Below are 23,959 nucleotides of genomic sequence, written 5' to 3'. Positions count from 1 at the left end.
TGGACTGGGATCCAGGAGTCCCGGGATTGCCCTGGACAAGCCTCTTCCATCCTCTATACCTGTTTCCAGAAAGCACTTTGAAAGGGGGTGTGGTTTATAAACCTGCCCAAGCCTCTAGAATATTTAAGTGCAGTTGACCCTTGAATAACACAGGTTTGAACTGATTGGGTTCATTTATACATGGACTTTTTTCAACAAATATAGTACAGTAAGTACTGTAAATGTATTTTCTCTTCCTTATGATTTTCTTAATCTTACTTTTTCTCTAGCTTAGACTGTAAGAATACAGTCTGTAACACATATGACATGTAAGATTCGTGTTATCGACTTAATGTTATCGGTAAGGCTTCTGGCCAACAGTGGGCTGTTAGTAGTTAAGTTTTGGGGAAGTCAAATGTCCAACACAGATCTTTGACTGCACAGGGGGTCAGTGCCCCTAACCCCTGCATGGTTCCCCAGTCACCTGTGCTTCCTCCTTATGGTGCTTTCAAAGTCGGAAGAGTTATGATACTGGCTTGCTCTTCTTTCCTCCCCAGCCGTGGATTTATTCTGTTGTTCACATTTTGTAAAGGGACAGTTATCTAGGGGTGAGAATGGAGGAGCATGGTGTACATAAATTAGCATACGGGGACTTGGAAATGTGCCAACGTCATCCAAAGAGAAGTCCAGATAACAGGCTACCAGGCCGAGCAGCTTGCCTGAGAAGAGTAAAAAAAAAACAATTTCCCTCTGTGCTTGCCACAGAAAGGAGGATAAAGGGACTGGAGGATGGATAAAAGTGTCCAAAAAAACATAAAAGATGAGATGATGGGAAACGTTGGCGAGACCACGGAAGGGGCATAAGTGGAAAAAGTCACGGTATAAAAAAATAATAATAATAAACTGTGGAAAGAGAATGGAGCGATAGTCATGGAGAAAAGTGAGATCACATAAAACTTTCAGGAGCGCCTGGAAAAAATAAGGCTTTATGAGTCGAACATGAGGAGTCTTTTCTCACCACCTGTGGAGAGTAATTGGCATGGGCTGACTAGAGGTTTGTTTTGCCTTTTTGGCAGGAGCCGAATTGTTATGTTAATATTCCCCTGGCTACGTGTTAAGTACTGACTTTGAATAGAAAGAGTTTTGCAGAAGGGGAAAATTCCCAGCATCTGGTTCTTACTTACTCTGACCACTGAGCTCTTTACAGACTTCAGACTTCACACTTGAATTCTGAGAAATAATTAGTATCATGGCAGATATTTCCAGCAATGCGTGAAAACGAACAGTTTCCACCAGGGACTCTCCCAAAGGTGTTTCACGGGCAGGCAGAGTGTATCCAGGCTAAGACTTAGGTACAAGGGTCCGTTGGGGGGTAAAGGCAGATCTCTTATAGAACACAGCACCGCTGCCCAGCTCCTGAGTGCTTGCATCTTTGCATTTATCTGCACTGTCCCTTCTCCAGGAACAGTGTCTTCTTCTTAGAGGTCATTCCACCAACCTGGCTCTTTTACCATTTTAATTGTCTGGAACAGGGTGAGGCAAAAACCCTAGGGAATTCAGGTTGGCATGGCCTAATAGTGCGTTCTTCAAGTGGCATCGTTTTTTCCATTTTAAGAATTATTGAGCCATTTCTTGGATTATCATCTTCATTCTTCTTAGGAAGCAACATGTCTCTAAATTTCCAAGACCTCCTACAAACTGACCTTCTTCATGGTCTGCTCTCCCCTGATCGCTGATTTCAGCAAGGTGCCAGGTGCAGACTAAAGACTGAGCTAATTTGCACGAATTTGTGATTTACTCATGACCCCTTAAAAGTTGTGAAGCCTTCGGGATTGCAAAAATAGATTGCTTCTTAATTGCAAATGAGCCTGTAGCTGCAAATGATCTCAGACCTCCTCTGAGCACCCCACCTCTGTTACCACTTTCCTCAGATTGTTGCCTTGCTTCCTAGTGTCTTTCCTCACTTCCGCTCCTACAAACACGTATTTCCAAAAAATGTGATAATGTGACTATTTTTTCATGATTTCCTTTATGGCAGTGACAAAGGAATTTGGTTAAAATACCATATAATTAAGCCCTTGAAGTTTATAAACCACCAGATTTATCAATCCAATAAAGAAAACCCATGTAAAGGGTATAAAAGTTTGTGAGCCAGAGATTCTAACTGAACCATTGGCTCCCCAGGAGTAAATTAGGCAACCAGAGCTATTAAAACCTATTAGGTCACTAAAATATCATTTGGGCAACCACCTCAAGTTCCAGAATGTTCTCTGAGCCCCATTTCAGAAGACAGTATAACAGCTAAGAGGTTTGTCATTTCGGGAATTTGGAACTACACTTTCGTGGAACATTGATTGCTACAACACGGTCTGAGGTTTAACACAGCTGAAACTGAAAAGTGGCAGATTTCTTCCATGAAAAAGATGTTCTCAGGGGCAGGTCCGAGATGGCAGCATAGGAGGACCCTGGACTCCCTTCCTCCCACAGATACACAGAATCCACACCTACATCTGGAGCGGTTCCTCCTCAAGAAGAACTGGAGGCCGATTGAACAGCCTCTGCACAACGAATGACAGGCCACGTATAGAAGAGTAGGAGAGACAGAGGCACTGCAAGGACAGAAACCCTACCCCTGATTCGGTGACCTACGGTAAGGAGGGCTATCACTGAGGGGCCCACTCTCCAGCTAGAGGCACAGCAAAAAATAGTGCTTCAAAGGGCAACCAGACGATAAGGGAAGGAAATCCATTTACTAGCCTTATAGCTTCCACCAAACAGGTGAGGGACTGCTAGAACGCTCTCTGGGGTTGGAGGACCAGCGAGCATCATCTTGTGTATCCCCTCCTTCACCTGATAGTGTGGGCAGAAGCAGGGTCCATACTCCAGCTGGCCTGCTAGTCTCTAATGCAATGGGCCCCTGGCTCACATAAGCTCCAGCCATTCCCCCAACGAGGCATGGGTGTGGCATGCCACAGGAATGTGCCCATTCCCACCCCAGCCTCAGCCATCCAATCAAGGTGGTCCCGGTCATCTCTCCAGCCCCAGCCCTCCTGTCCGGGGGACCCCACGGTCTCACCCAGGGACCCCTCCGCCACCTGCCTTGCCCTGCTGCATCTGCAGCCAGCTTGCCAAAGCCACCAGGCACCTGCAGTCTACACAGGGGCTGCTCCTACACAAGCCCACTCCTTCAAGACCGGGAGAGGTAGCTGTTCTGCCTAATTCGTAGAAACAAATACAATACAGAAAGTCAAACGAAATGAGACAAAGGAGCATGTGCCAAACGAAAGAAGAAGATAAAACCCTAGAATCAAACCTTCATGAAAAAACATCCTTGAAGAAATAATGGTTAAGAATTCCCTTAACCTGGGGAAGGAAATAGACATGCAGGTCCAGGAGACATAGAGAGTCCAAAATCAGATGAATCCAGAGAGATCCACACGAAGGCACTCAAAATTAAAGGCAAGACAGTTTCCTAGACAAGCAAACACTAAAGAAGTTATCACCATTAAAGCAGCCAGGGATAAATTCCTAGAAACACACAACTTTCCAAAATTATGAAGAAATATAAAATCTGAATAGACCTAGTACAAGTAATAAACTTGAATTAATAACCTAAGAATCCTACAAAAAACAAAAGTTCAGGATCAGATACCTTCACAGGTCAATCTACCAAACATTTGAAGAACAGTTAGTACCCATCCTTCTCCATTATTCCACAAAAATTTAAGAGGAAGGAATGCTTCCAAATTCATTTTATGAGACCAGCATTACCCTGGTATTAAAACCAAACACTGACACCACAAAAAAAAAGAAAGAAAATTATAAGCCAATATTCCCAATGAACATAGATGCAAAACGCTTCAGCAGATTATTAGCCAACTGTATTCAACGATACATTAAAAGGATTCTATACCACAGTCAAGTGGGATTTATTCTAAGAATGCACCACAGGTTTACATCTGCAGATCAATCGATGTTGTATATAGCACATTAATGTGATACATCACAATAACAAAACCAAGGATAAAAATCATATGATCATCTCAATAGGTGCAGAAAAAGTATTTGATAAAATTAGACTTTCATTTTCGATTAAAAAAAAAAACCTCTCAACAAAATGGGTATAGAAGGAACATACCTCAACATGACAAAGGTCATATATGATAAACCCACAGCTAACATTGTACTACTCAGTGAAAGGCTGGAAGTTTTCCTCTAACATCTGGAACAAGACACGGACGCCCACTCTCCTCACTTTTATTCAACATAGTATTGGAAATAAGTCCACGCATGTATGGTCAATTAATCTATGACGAAGGTGGCAAGAACATACAATGGGGAAAGGATAGTCTCTTCAATAAATGGCGCTGGGAAAACTGAACAGCTACATGTAAGAGAATGAATTTGATCACTCTCTTACACCTTACATAAAAATAAACTCAAAATGGACTGAAGACTTGAATGTAAGACCTGAAACCACAAAATTTGCAGAAGAAAGCATTGATGCTTTTTGACATTGGTCTCAGCAATATTTTTTTGGACCAGTCTCCTCAGGCAAAGGCAACGAAAACTAAAATAAGCAAATGAGATTTTATCAGACTAAAAAGCTTCCGCACAACAAAGGAAACCATCAATAAAATGAACAGGCAACCTGTGGCGTTGGAGAAGATATTTGCAAATGGTATATCCAATAAGGGGTTAATATCCAAAATTATATAAAGAACTTACACAACTTAATATTAAAAAAAACAAAACAAAAGACCAGGGTGCCTGACTGGCTCAGTCTGTAGAGCATGCAGCTCTAGATCTCAGGGTCATGAGTTCACGCCCCATGTTGGGCATGGAGTCTACTTAAAACAAAAACAAAAACAAACAACCCAATTGAAAAATGAGCAGAGGACTTTGAATAGACATTTTCCCAAAGAACATATATAGATGGCCAACAGGCACATGAAAAGATGTCAAGCTCACTAATCATCAGGGAAATGCAAACCAAAACCACATGAGATATCACCTCACACCAGTGAGATTGGCTATTATCAAAAGGACAAAAAAATAACCAATGTTGGCAAGGATGTGGAGCAAATCGAGCCCTTTTGCACTGTTGGTAAGAACAAAATATTAGTGCAGCCATAATGGAAAACAGTATGGAAGTTCTCAAAAAATTAAAAATAGAACTAACATACAATCTAGCAGCTTTCCATTTCTGGGTATTTATCTGAAGAAAATGAAAATACTAATTCAAAAAGATATATGTACCCCAATGTTCACTGCAGCATTATGTATAGTAGCCAAGATACAGAAACAACCTAAGTGTCCCTTAATACATAAATAGATAAGGAAGATGTGAGATATATATCATGGAATATTACTCAGCCATGAAAAAGAATGAACTCTTGCCATTTGCAACAATATGGATGGACCTAAATGTTATTATGCTAAGTGAAGTAAATCAGAGAAAGACAAATACCGTATGATTCTACTTATATGTGGAATCTAACAAAACAAAACAAATAAACCAGCAAAACAAAACAGAAACAGATTCACAGATCTAGGAAACAGATGGTTGATTACCAGAGAGGGAGAGGAAGGAGTTGCGCAAAACAGGTAGAGGGGATTAAGAGGTACAACCTTTCAGTTATAAAATAAGTAAGTCATAAGGATGTAATGTACAGCATAGGGAGTATAGTCAATAATATTGTAATAACCATATGGTTACAGATGGTAACTAGACTTATCAGGAAGATCATTTCGTAATGTATAAAACTATCAGATCGCTGTGATGTACACCTGAAACTAGTAAGATGTTGTATGTGGGTAATACTTCAATGATAATAAAAAAGATGCTCTCACTTGTATGTTAAATTGTCTCTAACTTTATGTCACAATATAGTAACTTCAGTATGGACAATAAAATGCTAGTTGGCTCCAATCGACACACTAAGGGCAGTTGGTTAACATTTGGAGTATTCACTTCAGAAATTCACACTCCAGGAAAGATTGATTAGCATAAATTCCCTAACCAGAGACCACACCACAGAGGATTAACACAGAACCTTCTAATATCAATCAATACTTACTGAGGCTTATTAATCCGTGTAAGTTGTACCAGAGAGAATTTTAAACTGAGAAAATGAATAACGTGCAAGTAATAGGGTAGGATAGAAAGACCTGTATCAGCACGAGTTGGGCATGTACTGGCCAGAGTCTGAGCAGTGAAAGAAACCACTGTAGGTGTTTCAAGTAGAAAGGGATGTAGTCCAGGGATTTAAAGTTTCACAGACCTCTTAGGTTTGGGGAAGTGAAGGACAGAGAGGAATTCAGGAAATCAGGAAGTGCAAGGGTAGAAAGAAACTACAGCTGATGACCTGCCCTTAGTGGGTGATGTTGAGGAGGCTGCCTCCTCACTTTTGGGGGAAGTCACTCCCCAAATCTTATGTCTACGGTCTACAGAAAGGCATGTCCCTAGTTGCAGCTGCCAATGGGGAATTGGTTTAGTTTTCTCTTTTACCTTCTGAATCCCACACGAGGGCTTCTCATTGAGAGAACATGAGCCAGAATTTCTGCCAGCGGAAGAGTTTTGAAATGTAGTTTCTTGATCTCTAGCCCCACCTAGAAAGGGAGAATCTAAAAGAGCCGGGGTGATTTTCATGAATAAGTAGTATTAAGCTTCGGGTATAAGGATCTGTCCAGCCCAGCATCCTTTTGAGATGGTCTCTTAGGTCTAGAAGAGCCTTCTGCAGTAGCACTTGCTGTAATTGTGAAAATAGTCCAGTGTGGTAGCCAACAGTTCCCTGTGGCTATCAGGGACTTGAAATGTGATCAGTGCAATTGAAGAAATGAGTTTTTAGTTTAATTTAATAAATTTAAACTCACGACATGTGGTTCATGGCTACTGCATTGGGCAGTCCAGGTCTAAACTCTCTTTGGTCCCTGTCCCCCATTCCTTTAAATGGAAGATATTGCCTGATTTGACCCAAAGTGTCCTAAACCTGCCGGTTGAAGATTTGTTGTATTTACAGTGTGTTGAATGTCCTTGTTCGAGTGACTATGTGATGGATTTGGGGAAGAGGGTTTCACTGGGCTTGCAGAATTGGTCATCTGACTGTTTTTTGTGCCAGCTGACTAAGAAACATCATTAGATATTTGGCTGAATTTAATCTAAGACTTGCTGTCTCCATGACATAAAACAAGCAGAAAGGTAGCTGGAGGCCACCGATGTTTACCTACGGAACCTAAAACTGCAAGAACCAATTAGACTGATCGGTTTGCAACATACATTTTTCTCTCAGAAATGTTTCTCAGACCTTTATAATCTGCAGTATTTTTGCTGTTAGCAAACCTTAGCAGATGACAAAACATACAAACACTACATAAATATTAATACAAAAACCCAGATAAGCTAGTTGCTGTCCCCTGAATACTCTTTTTTTTTAATGTTGATTTATTTATTGTGAGAGAGAGAGAGGGAGTGAGTAGGTGAGTGAGTGCAAGCAGGGGAGGGGCAGAGAGAGAGAACCCTAAGCATAGGGACAGAGCCCAATGTGGGACTTGATCTCACAAACTGCGAGATCATGACCTGAGCCGAAATCAAGACTCCTCACCAACTGAGCCACCCACGTGCTCTGAACACTTCTGTTTTTAATGTCAGCTATGCCCGTGGTATTTTTTACAATCATGCACATTACATAAATTTCTATGTGTGAAATTGTTCTTCATTTATATGGTTGGATCTGCATTTCGTAGTGTCATAAAGACAGCTCAATATTCCACAAAAGAACCCTGACTGCCACGCGTTCCACCGCTTGGAAAACCACACGCCAATTTGCTCCATATGTAAAATTCTCTCTATTTAGTTTCCCAAAGTGCCTGGCATCACACGAATCAAAACAGGCACTTTCGTGGATACGTGACACATTTTCCCGCCATCTGAAAAGGACATTAGCAAATGAGGCTATTTATCATTTCTTTCCCTATCAGAAAAAGAGAAAACTGATGATTTCGATGTCACGATTTTTCTTCTTTTTTTTTTTTTTTACATTTGAAAATTTTCTCTTTCTGCATTTGTCATCCTTCAAAAAATTGCTCACAAGTTCTCAAAAAAATAGTGTCCCTTATTAATTTAAGAACTGGGTTATCATGGAAATGGTACCACATTATGTTTTGAACACTCATGGAACTCAACTCACACAAACTTTGGCCTCCTCACTAATTATCTCTCTACCTGGTGATGGATAACTTGTTAGAGTTGTCTTCAGAGAGCTACAAATACTGTCCTGGGGAAACCAGTCCCTGGGGCATTCGCTTAGTCGGCAAAACCTCATACAGTCGCCGAGTTATTTTTCAGCTTCGACACAATTCAGATTGATCCAACTGCATCGAAGCCATCCTGGAATTAGTGATTTGCAGTTTCTGTGATTCTTTGTAGGCCTTCCCTCGGATCACAGGCCCTCAGCATTAAACGGTTGTTTTACCGTTGACCAAGGGACAGATTGTGGGGAGGGGGAGATTTGTGTCGGTTCATAGGGGGTGTCTGTCCACACAGCTCAGCGTAGAGGTTGGGAAGGGTTTGGGAAGCCGCTCCTCCTTAGATAACCGTAAACAGACCGTGTGTATGGGTTAGAACCGCTCGGGTCATCTACCAGGAGCCCAAGAAGCAAGAGGGGGACAGAAAGGGACTCAAATACAGAAATTCTGCAAGTCTCTTCCAGCGGCGTTTGGGGCCCTGTCATTCCGCCTCTGTGTTACGACATGAGTGCATTTTCTCACTTAAGGGGCTCCCTCGTCTAGCGCCTTATACCCCACATTCTCTCAGGCAGTGCTGGTGTTCTCACCAATCAGACTATGTATGTGGTGGTCCTACAGGCCCAGCACACTTGTGGGACTTACGGACGATGACAGTACCCGCGGACTGATGCGACAGGATGGGTGCTTTCCGATTAGCCCTCGGATTCCGGTGGTGAGGGCCTAAGTCTCATTCAGCTTCTCGTCAAACCATGTTAGACTTCGATACAGAACTGCAGACGTGCCGATCAAAAGCTGTCAGCTCAGAGTGTGCTGCCACGATAACTTCATTTACATCGAAATAAAACCACCACCTTCTTCAGTTCAATCATCAGTACTTTTGGTCTTAGCTGCAAGGAGGACTTAGATGATTGTGGAAGTATCTGTCTTCGAGGTTATTTCTGTGATGGATGAACGCTCCCTGATTCTCAACTTTTCACCAGAGTTCTAACGGCTGGGAGTACAGCTAAGAGGTCCGATCCATGTGCCAAAGTCAAGGCTTTTGATGCTTTAAAAGGCAAAGTCGAACCCAACTGAGCTATCAGGGGGTTTGTTTTTGTTTCTGTTTTTGTTTTCCTTTTAAGCAGACCCGCAGTTGTTCATGGAATCAAACTGGCCTTAGATTGCTTTAAGGAGCAGTGGCTGGTGCTTTCCAAAACACGGACACCGTGCCCTTTTGTTGTATCGCTAATATCGACTCCCCCTCCATGCGGCTGCCTTTACCTGGAGATGCAGAGGAGTACCAGTAAAGCCCTCTTGGCTTATCTCTTTGCAGGCTTGTTGATCGGTGCTGGCTGTGCCCTCTACCCCTTGGGCTGGGACAGCGAGGAAGTCCGTCAGACTTGTGGCTATGTCTCTGGCCAGTTTGACCTGGGTAAGTTTCCTTCGTCAATGACACTCCTTTTAGAAAAGAACCGTATGTGACTTTTCCTAGAAGCAGAGAGTGGGAGAGATAAGGGAGAAAAACACACCCTGTAGTGCAGCTAGCAGTCATGTGTAACAATACGCACACACTCGCTTATCCATTTGTTGAGTGAAATTATGCCAATCTACCGTTTGCCTGAACTGTGGGAAGTATTGTGGATACAAAGCTTAGATAGAGCCCCTGCTCTGAAGAATTTATATGCATTGATCAATTCATTCAAAAATCATGTGTCAATTACTTATTGTGGGTGCTGAAAAGAACTCTGTGGAATTTATAGCCTGCCTGAGGTTTCTCAAGGGCTAAGAAATCCAAAGCGATCTCACTCCAGAGTAATAGACAGCTTTGTGGGAGTGCTGGGTCTTGAACACAGTGATGCACGAGGGTCGTCTGGCAGTAGACAGAAGCATCTTGCAAGCCAGGAACACGGCAGAGCGAGAGCATCAGAGAGGCATAGGAACAGTCCATCAGGAGGCCACAGGGGTAGGAGAAGCAGGGAGAGATGTGATTGAATAGTTAGAAGTTCACACACTGCTGAAGGACACCTCATGACTTTTTCTGGAAATTTCAGACATTTTCACTTGTAGCTCTAGTGTGTTCTACCTAGCAGTCCATTAAAAAGGTAGCATAGGATGATATGGCTTGCATCATGATAACTTGTACTAATTGGATTATATTCCCCTCGGTTGATAAACCTAACTTTTATGCCAACACTTCCTTATTTCTTTCTAGTTAAGTGTCCTGTCTATTCCAGCTTCTGTTATTTTAAGGCATATCATAATGAAAAACTTAATGAAAGTAAGCCTTCTCTTTATTGAGTTATTTTCTGAGGATGTTTTTCTGGAATCGGTGTTCCCACATCGAGGATTACTGCCAAATAATAGCAAATATACTTTTCCCTAATATAAGGATAGATTGAGTTTTTGATGATTGGTTCATAGTGAGGTACTAACTTAAACATTCGCTTTTCACATTAAACACTTCACTCTAAGGAGAAATATTTGAGGGAGGTGGTCTAACGTCAGTATTACTGTTATATCCCAAATCATCATTAAAAAATTGTATGGTAGAACTTCTGTGAAAAAAGTTTCTGTCCGATACTGAGGAAAATGGACCGATGTGATACCATATCAAAGTTCTGTGGATTTGAAAATAAAGCATGATTTGTTTGACTCATTGGATGACAAACACCCTGCTTCCCTCAAAACAATACTAGCTCTTTTGGCGGAGAAGTTGGTACGTTAAATACTACGAATTTGCATGGATAAAAAAATACAAGAGATTTCGGACCGCTCTTTCTTTCCTTCTCCATAAGGCTTTCCTAAGTCTGGATCCGTTTGTGATTGCCATAAATGCAGAGGAAAATGCTGGCACAAAGTTGAGTGTCAGCTTGGCTTTTGTTTGTTTTCCAGTTTTTTACCTTTTTTTGTCTGTCTCTTGGTTGGTTGGTTGGTTGTTTTTTTTGGAAAGCAAACTGTGTCCAGGGGAGATATTTTAATATAGCATTTGGCATTTTTCTTTCCCTGGCGTTTGAGGCATTCTTGGCCGTTTCACACATGCCTCAACTTGATTAGAATACTGCTCTTGCCGATCTCTTGCTATTGCGTGTTGCTATATTAATTAGCAGGTTGTAATGAAACCCATATCCTGTTTTTTGCAATTTTCATTACTGCATCTCAGTAGTTCATATCTTCCCAGCATTGTGGATTAAACACTTGAATGTCAAACTTAAAAAAAAAAAAAAAAAAAAAAAAAAAAAAAAGACTTGCCTCTTTACTACTGGTAATAATTTCTTATGTTACTAAACTCACCGAAGCCATTTTAACAATTTAAAAACTCTGGTGGTTTTAAGTTTTGCCACACCAAGATTTTTTTTTTTTAATGTCTCTTACTGGGATGGTGAGGAAAAAATGGAAACTGTCATCATCGACAGATAAAACGAGTCCTCGGTCCTGCAAAACTACCTCTGTGTTCTATCTTTAAAAAATGGTGACTGTTTCCTTGCACACTGATGGAGACTGAACTTCAGCGGAGCGAAGGCACAGATTCTGGTGCTCACTGGGGAGAACCCAGGACCGCAGTTGGGAGCCACATCACGTGTGCGAGGGGGAGCATTCTCGCTAAGGCGGGCCCTGGGGCCCATGTTTTTAATGGTGTGCGTGCCGGTTGCCAGAGCCACACTGCCTCTACTGCTTCTGAGAAGCCAATCTCATTGCTACTGCCTCTCCCAGGAGACTGTGTGGGCACATCTTCCCCCTGAGGCCTGGGAAACGTTAATGTTGTTAAGGTTCATGCGGTCCTTATTGTGGGATGTGGGTCACTCAAGAAACCATCCCCTTTGTTTTTATATGGAAGATTACTTAAGGAGTGTGTTCATTCAGTCACCCAGCCGACAAATATTTCTGAAGTGCTTACTGCCTGCCAGGCCCTGTGCTAGGTGTTGAGGCCATGGCATCACCAAGGCATTTTGAAAGACCCCATGCATTGCCGTCAGGGAACCAGAACCTACCAGAAGAGCCAGATGTTCAAGAAGATAATATACACCGTCAGTGTGTCGGAAAGGAAGAGGGTCGCAAAGGAAGGCACTGCAGCGGACCTTGTGGTTGCCTTGCCAGCATCGTTCCATTCTGGTCGGTGATTCTAAGCCAGAGGCAGGGAAACAGCTCTGTGAAGAGCCAGCTAGTGACTGTTTGCAGCTTTCGGAGCCATATGGTCTGTGCTGCAACTATTCAGCTCTGCGTCTGTAGCATGAGAGACACTCCATGCGCGAGTGGGTGTGACCGTGTTCCCGTAAATTTGTTTTTACAAAAACAGGTGCTGGGGCCACAGTCTGAGGACCCCTGATCGCAACCAAAGCATGCCCCCGCCACTCCAGAAATAGGTTCATTTCAGATAGACTCATTTATTGATCCCTTCAGCCTCCCAGACAGCTGGTCGGGACGCAGGGCACCGATCGCGCTGAGCAGCCCTGTCCACTTGACCTAGTCTGCTCTATACTTATTACCCTCTTCATGTTGTGCGCGTTGCGAATTAGGTGGCCAACTCTCTAACTTCATCTTGGTCATCTTACCTCTTAATACAAGCTTGGGATGGGGCGGCGTAAGCTCATTTAGACCAGTGATATTGCAGATGTTTCCAGAGGCTTTGGGAGAAGAAGGGATCATATGCCTAAGGGAAAGGCACCAGAAGCCATGCTCCCCCCTCCCTCCAGCAGCCGCCTCTGACTAGGTAGAATGGCAGGTGGGGACAGCCTCCAGGGGGAAGGGGTGGGCAGAGAAACCAGCTGGGGTTCAGCCACCCCCGAAGCATGACTTCCCTAGGAGCTTTCAACCTTGCCGATACATAGTACATAATACATGGTGATTCATTTCCTCACTGGGTAATTTTAAAGGCATCCTTTCTCTCTCTTTTAAAAATGTTAACTTATTTTGAGAGAGAGAGGGAGAGAGAGATAGAGAGAGAGAGAGAGAGAGAGAACAAGCAGGGAAGGGGCAGAGAGGGGAAAGATAAAGAATCTCAAGTAGACTCTGTGATGTCAGTGCAGAGCCCAACACTGGGCTCGATCTCACGAACCTTGAGATCATGACCTGAGCCGAAATCAAGAGTCTGGCGCTTAACCAGCTGAGCCACCCAGGCGCCCCAAGGCAGCCTTTCTCGTACTGGCAGCTGAACGCAGCCTAACTGGTATTTTAGTTAGTTGCTATGTCACAATTCAAGGGGACTTGACCTCTCCTGGAGGCTTCCTAAGGAAGGAGTATTTTTAGCTGAGCCTTCAAGGCTGTGAAGTGTGTAGGTAGATAAAGAGTGAGTGTGGGTGTGTTTTAGGCTACAGGGAGGCCAAGGAGAAGAGGGAAAGACCCCAAGCAGGCACAGTGGAGGAAGGAGGAATGCTGGTGGGGTGAAGGTAGGAAGGGCTTCCCAGGGGTTTAAACTGAGTCCAAACATATAAGACGTAGTTAAGCAAGGCACAGATTTCATAAAAACTCACATTTGTGGTTTTAAGGTAATGTGGTAGGAGTCTAATAGAATCTACTTTTTAAAATGCCTTTTTCCCGGGTGCCTGGTGGCTTAATTGGTTAAGTGTCCAACTGTTGATTTCAGCCCAGATCATGATCCCATGGTTCGTGGCCCCGAGTCAATCAGCACAGAGACTGCTTGGGATTTTCTCTCTCCCTCTCTCTCTCTGTCTCTCTCTGTCTCTGTCTATCTCTCTCTCAAAAATAAATAAATAAAAATTAAAGAAAATAAAGTGTCTTTTTTCCTTGGCAAGGAGACTTGGCCAAGACTTGCCACTACACAATACTGTGCCTTGAAAACAACTTTATAAGGCTATTGATTCTTTCTCAAGAATTAAGTGCAAAGCTTTGGAGCAATTTCACAAAAATACCCACTTTTGCAAATCAAAGATTGTTACTGTTTACCTTTGGATCATTCTTCTTTATGGAGAAGCAAGGAGCATGTTTGAATACACGTATTTTTGAAACAAGGAAACCAGAGCACAAGCAGGCTGCATAATGAATTTCTAAATTATGCAGCTAAAATTGTACAGCTTGCCTTGACAGTAGCTTTCACCCTTTAGAAGCATTAGAATCAGAGGCCGACTTGTTTCTCTCATTTGTTTTATTTATTTTTTATTAAAAATTTTTTAAAGTGTTTATTTTTGAGAGAGAGAGAGAGAGAGAGAGAGAGAGAGAGAGAGAGAGAGCACAACCGGGGGAGGGGCAGAGAGGCAGGGAGACAAAGAATCTGAAGCAGGCTCCAAGCTGTCAGCACAGAGCCTGACGCGGGACTCAAACTCACAACCCGTGAGATCACGACCTGAGCTGAAGTCGGACGCTCAACCGACTGAGCCGCCCAGGTGACCCTCTCATTTGTGTTTTAAACAAGTATCTCGGGTGATTCAGGTGCAAGGGGTCAGCAGCCATACTTTGAAACAAAATCACCCGATTTATAAAGAGAATTATATTTTTTAAAATTTTTTATTTGAGTATAGCTGACACACAATGTTACATTCGTTTCGCATGTACAGCACCATGATCCAACATCTCTGTTCGTCACGCTGTGCTCACCACAAGTGCAGTCATCATCTGCCACTACACAATACTGTTAGTCCTTGACTATATTCCCTGCGCCGTGCCTTTAATTCCCATGTCTTGTTCATTCCACCACTGGAAGCCTGTATCTCCCCCTCCCCTTTACTTGTTTTGCCCATCTCCCTACCCCATTTCCCTCTGGGACAACCTTCAGTTTGTCCTCTGTAGAGAGAGAAAATTAGTTTTTTGTACTTTGCTAGAATTTAGTTTAGTATCCACTTTGTTTTATATAAGCTAGGGGGCTTTAGCTTTAGGTTACAGAGAGCTGATTCCAGCTGGCTTACACAAAGAAAATATTTACCATCTCTTATTACAGCAAGGCCAGAGCTAAGGTGAGCTGCAGACTTGACTGATCCAGGGGCTCAAAGATGTTGTCCTGGGCCCAAGATGTTGCCCAGGACCCGGGTTTTTCCCAAACCGGAGACCTACCGCGTGTGGGTTCTTCTCCTCCATCTTGAGGTTGGCTCTCTTCTTCTCATCGACAATTACGTTTGGCACCTGTAGCCTGTTCGTGTCATAGAAGAGAGGGGGCGTCTCTCCCCAGTCCCAGCAATGGAATAAAAGTCCCTCTTCTCAGTCTGATTGGGCCAACTTGAAAGAATAAGAGCTGTCAGCGGTTACCGTGTACAAAATGGCTTCTTGTGGCCGAGCGTGGATGGGTTCAGAGTTTTACAGAACCAGATTTTACTGAGAAGTAGTGGCATCTGTAAGCGGAGGATGAGGCTACGAACGGAAAAGGCATCTCAGTCTGTCTTTTTGTTGTGGTTGGACTTGGTGCCCTGCTCTCCTTCCATCGCGAAGTCCGTGGCTGCAGATTAAGGGTCAGTAATGGCTCGTGCTGTGTAAGTGTCAACAATGGTGAATTTATGTATTACTTTTTAAGAGAAGAAAACAGTATAAGTGATAAGAATAATGTGTAAGGTAACACAGTATCTTCACATAATAAAAATACGGTAGACGTTTGCTGTTATTATTCATGTTATTTGCACAGGACCATTTTTAATGAATATTGGTTGATTAATCTTTTTTTCTTTCTTTTACATTTTATAACAGTAAGTTGGGATTTACACGTTAAGCATAAGGTCTCTCTAATCAGGTTGTCCAATTGATTTAATTCATGCCTCGGAGATATTTTCATCCACCAGACTTTTCTAATTATATCCTTATGATCAAAAGTAGTGTTTCAATTAATTTGTCTTGCTAATTTGCCAAGTAAATTTGAGTAATCATTGCTTTCATTTTGCTATTTAATTTCATTAAGAAGCCATCATGTTCCCTGTTCTTGAAATTATGCTCTTGGATTCTCAAGAACTACTGAGAACTCAGAGCCTGTCAGTGTGAAAAAGATGAGAGTCTGTTTCTTCCAAATTTTCAGACCAGGGAAGAAATCTCTTCTCATCGAATCTGAACAATAACCACGTCACATCTCTTTGGGCACATCTCTTTCACTCCTGACTTCTGTTTTTCTCCCTTCAAACCTAATCACACTTGAGAAAAAATAATTTGCAAGTTATAGTCAGTGGGAAAAAATGAGAACAAAAAGAGAAAATTTGTCCAAGTTGCTAGAAGTCATTTAGAAGCTCCAGGAGGAGCCTGTATTCCCTCAAATAGCATGTTAGCACAGGAGGATGGCAGAAAGACCAAGCGGCCGCTAGGAGCTAAACCAAGACCCAAACTGGGTAGGCCCAGGGTTACTCACAGGAACCCTCTAGAATGTGACTCTAGATGATGCTGGTCAAGTGCCACGGGCAGAGGAAGGTCTGTGTAGCCAGTGATGAAGTGATGGGGCAGCGCCCAGGCAACTCTGAAGGAAATGCAGCCAAGTTGGCCGGTCGGTCACTCAGCCTTCTTATGGTTCTCTTTTCATGACAAGAAGGGTTTTCTGCATTCATTCTAGAATGAGAGGAGAAGAACCAATTCACTTCAGGGCCATGAACCCCAGTGGGACCATGACAGTAATGGCAGCCCATGCACATACCCGTTTTAAGTTATCGCTTAGTAAATGCCTCTAGTACTGCTTTAGCAAAAAGTACCCCATTCTCTATAATCATGGGTCCAATTCTGTCTGCTTCCCTAAGTGCATCTTTGTAGGTTCCAGATGAACCAATGGGACAGGAATTTTTCAACTTCGGCGTCTAGTTCAGGGTTTGGCCCAGAGCGGTATCCTGCAAATTTATTTATTCAACAAATATTTATTAAGCACGTTCTTGGCATCAAAAAATTGTGCCACAGACTTAGGATGAAATTATGAATTAAGATAAACATGATCCTTATGTATGACACATATCTGCCACCTACAAAATGGTTAAACGAAGGGAGGGAAAGAGGGAAGAATGATGGAGGGGAAGAGAGAAAAAAGAGACATGGAGGGAAAGGAAAGAGGATGAGAGGGAAGGAAGGAACCCTACTGCTAATTTTTGACCTCTAAATGGGAAGTTGCCATCATGTGTCTGTATATACTTGGCCATTGATAACCCGGGGAGAATTATGGCAGTACTCTCTAAAGGAATATGGCTGAACCATCTCCCAGAGAAAAATCAAGTTAAGGGTCATCGTTTAAAGAATGAAATGCCCCAATAGGTGAAAAAGAAAGAGCTCTAAATTCTTTCCTTCCTAGAGTCCTTTTTGGTTTGGTTATTTCGGAGAAGGATTATTCCCAATCTTGTATTAAGCCTTTTTAAAACTTAATTCAGTGGTTTACGGTGATTTGCACCAGTGGAATTCGGTGATTGTAGAAAAAGGTAATTCTCTTTAAAAGCCTGTGAGACACAGTATTTCATAAGATAGATATGGCCACCACACTATTGAGAAGAATAGGCTAATCTCTCTTTTAAAGATTTTTCTTAAGTTTTTTCAGTGTTATCCCCATTATAAAAACAAAAAATATGGGGTGTCTATGTGGCTCAGTTGGTTATATGTCCAACTCTTGATTTCAGCTCAGATCATGATCTCGCCATCCCTGTGATCGAGCCCTGCATCAGGCTCAGTGGTGACAATGCAGAGTCTGCTTGGGATTCTCACTCTCCCTCTCTCTCTGCACCTCCCCTGCTCGTGTGTGTGCGTTCTCTCTCTCTCTCTCTCTCTCTCTCTCTCTCTCTCTCTCAAAATAAATAAATAAACATAAGAAAATAGATACACCTCAGTTCCCTGCCATTTTAGATATAGTATACTTAAGGAATTTCAGGAAATTCAACTGGCTTTTCTCATTATTCTTTTGTGTGAGGTGCTCTTAACTGTTTTCTTAGTATGTTCCACTAGAATATTAACCTAGGGGTAGAAAAGCACTGATTTTAAATTTAACTTTTTCTGATGTTTTAGGTCCTCTCTCAGGAATGAATTTTGTTCAACTGATTCTATCATTGATGTCCCTAAGAAAGAAAGGGCAATTGAGATAAATTGGCTATGTGAACATCATCTTAAATAAATCTGCAGATTTTATTGAAATTTCCTGGTAGTTAAGGATTTAGGAAATAATCTGCTAATTAGGGAGACGAATCTATCCCCTCCTACCATCCCAAGCTACCCCTTTGGATGATGTAATTCGTGCAGCCCCTTGAGAAGTCCTCTACTTGCTCCCTGCCCTCAAGGAGATTATAGTTGAGAGATTTATCACAGATTTATCTTAGAACACTCTCTTATTAAATAGTTACACTGAGGAAAGACCTGCCAGTGAACCTTCCAGTTGCTGGGAGATTTGTCTACACAAACATTAGAGAAGAGTTCTTTCAGATCTTGATAGTAAGATTCTTAATCTCAGGAGAAATATTTCTGCCCCAGAGTTGAGAACTCAGATGTTTTGTGACCTTACTGTGTATTTTTGCCTTTGTTTCCTAACAGAAGAGAGAAAGTAGCCACTTTTCCTCCTTAGCAAGCACGTCTTCCTTTAAGAAAGGGCCATTTGTAAACATTATTGATTAATAACATAGCAAATGTGTTTTAGAATAAAACCAAAAATATAAGAAAATAATCCGGAGGCTGATATGACTTTTTTTTTTTTTTTTGGTTTCTTTATTTATTTTGAGAGGGAGAGAGAGAGCACAAGCAGGGGAGGAGCAGAGAGAGAATTCCAAGCAGGCCCCATACTGTCAGCACAGAGCCCAACGTGGGGCTCTATCTCACCAACTGTGAGATCATGACCCGAGCCACAATCAAGCTATGGACACTTGACTGAGCCACCCAGGTGCCCCAAGGCTGATCTGATTTTTAACCTCGTAGAATGTTGACAAAACTAATTAATAGAGAAGATTTGTAGAGAAAAAATTCATTTATGAGATCTTTTCAGAAAATTTCATATGAATGGATTTTTCCAGATAAATGAATTTTCCATTTAAAGGAATAGTTAATGGAAAAAAAAGCGAGGACTGGCTTCCATCCCAGCTTCACTCCCTTAGAGCTGTTTGATTCTGGGCAAGTTATTTGGCCTCTCAGAATTTCAGTTCTTTGGTCTCTCAAACTGAATGACAGCCCCCACTTCAGAGGCCTGTGAAAAGGATTAAATGTGGCAAAAGTGGAAGGTGCTTTGAACGTGGAAAACCTACGGTAAATATTAGTCCCGCCTTTCTGCCTTAAAGGCCAACACATTTCCTATTTTAATCATGTTGAAATGGTTTGAGGATGTAGATGTATTATAGCCAGAATCCATCCTTTTAGCCAGAATATATGAAACATATAAAAAACATAAGCAAGCCTGTAAAAAATAACCTCATTCGCAGTTATGTTCTCATATGACTCCTAAGGAAAGGTTCGTAGGAGTCATGGACATTTGTTTAAGAGTGATTTGCCTTTTCTCTAAATAGCCAAGACTGAAAAATTTTTTGAGTTCTTTCGGGGGGTTTGTTGTTGCTTTGCAACAGTTTTATGTCACACTGTTGGCAGTTATTCATTGCAGTTATTACTTAACGCCTTTCTGTCCTTATTCCCTCACTTCTAATTTGTGTCCTTTCTCATCTAATCGTCATGCATCCTCTTAAAATCATGGTTTAAAGGAACACGGTTCAGCTCTGTTTCCGTGCACTATGTGTCTTTGAAATACTGATTTTTGTATGCTCTGGACAGTGTTTTCTAGGTTTTTTTTCTTGCCTCCTGATTTGGGGTCATATTTTGGGTAGCTGAGAACGTCAGCTACGTGATGTCTGGATCGTAAGCTACTTTGGCTTGGCAACTGGCTGTTTTGATGACAATGGCAAATGAGTTCAGTGTTACAGGAGCCCTAGTTCTAAGGAGTGATGTCTCCGGATAATTCAGGGGTCCAAAGTCCATGAATAAGCTTCAGAGATTTGTGACCCCCCTGAAATTGTGTGCAAATTTCATATGCCTGTGTGTACATGCTGTTTTCTGGAGAGTTTATTCTAACTTTTATATAGTATGCAAATGGGTTCCTGACATCTGGAGACTTAGAACCTTTGGTCGACCACATTTGGAAGTCTGATATTAGGAAGCTGAGAAACTTGACCTCTAGACTTTTTCTGCCAACCATTCTCAAAAGCCCTCCCCCGACCCCTGCCCAGGAGCTTGGAGAGCTACTAAACCCTTTTGACTTGATTTCATTATCTATGAGTGTTTGTCATAGGGATGTTGTAGGGGAAAACATCATACTTACGCTAAGCATTACTGCAAATAGATATTCCCATATACCAATACTACTTTGGGTTTTTTGTTCGGCTGGGTTTTTTTTTGTTTGTTTGTTTTTTGTATTTTGTTTGTGTTTGCTTTTTTAAAAAGTCAGCTTTATTGGGATATAATTTCCATACGGCAAAATTTACGAATGTTAAGAGTACAATTCAAAGGATTTTGACAAGTTTGTAAAATCACGTAACCACCACCAAAATAAAAACATCGAACATTTCCTCTACCCCCAAATGATTCCCTCATACTCCTGCTAATTCTACTTTGAAATCGTATCTGTGGAAATGAGTGCTCAGCCATCCTGGTGAATTGAGTATGTTTCCACTCAGACTTCTGGCCAGTTCCTTTCATACTGCTATCAGAAGGCAATTATTTAGCATGTCTCCAGAGCTCTTGGTTCTGAACTGTCTTGTCAAAGATGTTTGTATAATGAACAGATAGGTCTTGAATCCTGCTGGAGCAGACGGCAGGTTTGTTTATTGTTTAGTATAATAAAGATAATGTCTCCCTCTGGTGTGAAGTTTGGGCGGATTTGTTTACAGCCTATTATAAAAAGTTGGGGTTCTCTAAACATGGGATTCCTCAACTGTGACCCAAACTCACTGACTTTGCCGCATCAGCCCCTGTGAGATGTGGGAGGCAAGAGGGTGGATGCAAATGTGAAGCTCAGGCTGCTTGCTGTCTGTGAATAATACATCTCCACATCTCTGATGTGGGAGTCTCTTGTCTCCTCCAGCTTCTGTGAAATGGTGGCAGTTTATTTTTTTTTAATTTTTTTTTCAACGTTTATTTATTTTGGGGACAGAGAGAGACAGAGCATGAACGGGCGAGGGGCAGAGAGAGAGGGAGACACAGAATCGGAAACAGGCTCCAGGCTCTGAGCCATCAGCCCAGAGCCCGACGCGGGGCTCGAACTCCCGGACCGCGAGATCGTGACCTGGCTGAAGTCAGACGCTTAACCGACTGCGCCACCCAGGCGCCCCGAAATGGTGGCAGTTTAACGTGTCAGCTCGCAAGCACAGTAAAATCTCAGATTCCTCACCTCCTTGACACCACTGTTATAATGCCTGTAATTCATATGAAAATACTTCAGGATAAGGAGAGATGTGTCTGTCAGTTAGGGACAGTCACAACCCAGGTGCATCTTCCAGACCAGATACTCAAGGCTGCTGGTACGAGTGTTCTGTTATCTGTATCCCAACCAACACTGGCAGCTTTACTGTTCGCACAGCCCTGTCAGAAGTGGATTTTTATTGGTGGAATTAATTGGTCTTATTAATTAGCATGATGAATGTTAGACATGGATTCTTCTCAGTGAGACTGTGGATTAGCTCCAAGAGTTAAAGGCACTCCTTATCCTTGCTTGAAGGGATGGAAACATCCACCCTGCCTTTAGCCATTATTCTAAGTCCCTGTGATACTCAAACTCTCAAACAACCCATTTTCCATGGGCCCTGACCAATCCACACTAAAATCTTGGCCACAGCACTGGCGCAGGCTCCCCAGGGGTCCTGCTCTGCCAGGCACTAGCTCTTTGGTTTCTGGGACATGAGGCTAGGATTCTCTAGGGTTCCCAGACAGGGAAGGGACAATGGGACACTTGGGGAACTTGGAGAAGTGGCTGTTCACCCACCAGTACAGAGAGGTGCATATTTTAGTATTTCTGACAACTGGTACAGGTTCACTGAAGCATGCCCGCGATGCACATAATGCCCTCAGGAATGGCAGCCAAGGCTGGATCATCCCTAAAAAGCTCAATTTCCAGTCTTTGTTCGGAGAACTTTTGGTTGTTTGTGGCCAAAGGGACCAGAGTCCTACCCTGGAACGTTGCTCCAGTGGCTCCTTCATGCAAAGTGGTGTTTGCAAACACTTAAAGGATTGAGAGCTAAGATTTAACTAGCTCCCAGGACAGGTCGATGACCTGGTTTGTGCCTTGATTGCTGTTTGTTTAATAAGCGCCTGTCTGTGTAGCAAGCAGGTCTGAGGCTTGCTTTCATCATAACTTGGAAATGAGGTTGTAGGAGAGTGGCTCCCCGATACCGTCCCTCACACTTTTGCAGCAGTGACTGTAATTTACCGGAGGGTCTCAAGGTTGTGCTTGACCAAATTGGATTAGGCTCGTCCGCAGCAGCCACCTTACGCACAAGGAGGGATCGTCCAGGAAAACCTCTTAAACGGAGGACTGGACACCGAGAATATATTCAGAGGCTGCTTGGTGGCTGATGGAAGCATGACAGACAAAGGAAAGAGGAATGATAAAATGCCATCAGGACGGAGTGCAGTACGTCTTCACGTAGGTTTCCTGGAAAATTGGCTGCAGCCGCGGGCTACACAGAGGACAGGCAATTAGAGACAGCCTAGGTACCTTCACACTCTCTTTTGGGGCCATTTATGAGTCAGAGGAGCAGAATCTGAGGTCATTCCAGCCTTTATAAACAGCAATGACAGACAGCTAGAGGATAATCTGTCACCATACGCTGAAGAAAGCCCCGCTGGTCGTCTCAGCCTTCCCCACACGGAGATCGGATTCTGGGTCGGTTCACAGCGTGAACACAAAGGCCACCAGCATACGTTGTGTATATAGAGCCAATGTGTGTGCCTTATCACCTTCCCAGTGGCGTTCTCTCTAGTGAAACTTTCAGGATGAATTCGGTGCTAAGGGGCAAGGATTCATAACAACAAGCTGGCCAGACAGGACAAAGGGAAAACCATCTTTTACGTGTAAATGGCGCAAATGTGTACATTAGTGAAGTGATTCCCTGGGCCACAGAACAGAGGCCCATTGGATTGGTGTGATCATAAGAATTCAGATGCACTCACCCTACTTTTCTGACACTTGAACTGGGATTTGATTATGCTTCTGGAAGCACCAGGGTAGTTTTATCTTGCCATTGCTTTGTGTCATGGGAATGCTGTGTAGGCAAAACAGCTTAGCCACCTGTTCCATGGTTATGTGGCTCTTAGTGGAATTCAGGAGGGGATGGTGCAGGACCTTGAGTCAGCGCAGACTTTAAGAGAAAGGCCCCTGAGTGGATCTGATTGGAAGGACCAGCAATGAGCAGGTTTGGTTGGTGTGGCAGGGTCAGGAACACCACTGAGAGAGGAAGTGAAGGGTGAGAGGAAGTGAAGCATGGCACCTGGGCGGCCACACCCACCAACATACTGGAACGTGTGTTTCTTAGCTCTTTCAGGATCAGTTTCTCTGATGGAACCATCTCTACCTGCTTCTCTACCCCCACATAACACTGCTCTTGTTTTGTTATATTGTGACAAAATGTATGTAACATAAAACTGTATCATTTTAACCATTTCTAAGTGTGCAATTCAATGGCATTAAGTAAATTCACGGTGTGGTGCAACCATCATCACTAACCTTTTTCTAACGTTTTCATCATCCTAAACAGCATCTGTGCCCAGTAAACAATAACTCTCCATCATCTTCTTCTGCCAGACCCTAGTAACCACTATTCTACTTTCTGTCTCTATGAATTTCCCTATTCAAAGCACCTCATACACGTGGACTCCTACAATATTTGTTTGTCCTTTTGCGTCTGGC

The 23,959-nt window shown here is 42.7% G+C and overlaps 1 protein-coding gene across 2 annotated transcripts in view; it reads left to right on the top strand.

Annotated features, from left to right (window-relative positions):
• Window positions 1–23,959, top strand: part of LHFPL6 (LHFPL tetraspan subfamily member 6) — a 251,789-nt gene that overhangs the window by 212,230 nt on the left and 15,600 nt on the right. Inside the window, exon 3 of one of the 2 annotated variants that reach the window (XM_040448288.1) lies at window positions 9,539–9,637. The exons of the other annotated variant lie outside the window; for it this stretch is intronic. Within the exon in view, the coding sequence (XP_040304222.1) occupies window positions 9,539–9,637 (99 nt within the window). The remainder of the gene's footprint in view (window positions 1–9,538; window positions 9,638–23,959) is intronic. 2 annotated transcript variants of the gene reach the window in all.

This window comes from Herpailurus yagouaroundi, unplaced genomic scaffold (assembly GCF_014898765.1).
Source record: "Herpailurus yagouaroundi ecotype Mexico unplaced genomic scaffold, PumYag 197, whole genome shotgun sequence".
Lineage (NCBI taxonomy): Eukaryota > Metazoa > Chordata > Mammalia > Carnivora > Felidae > Herpailurus > Herpailurus yagouaroundi.
This window is presented reverse-complemented; position numbering and strand designations above follow the sequence as displayed.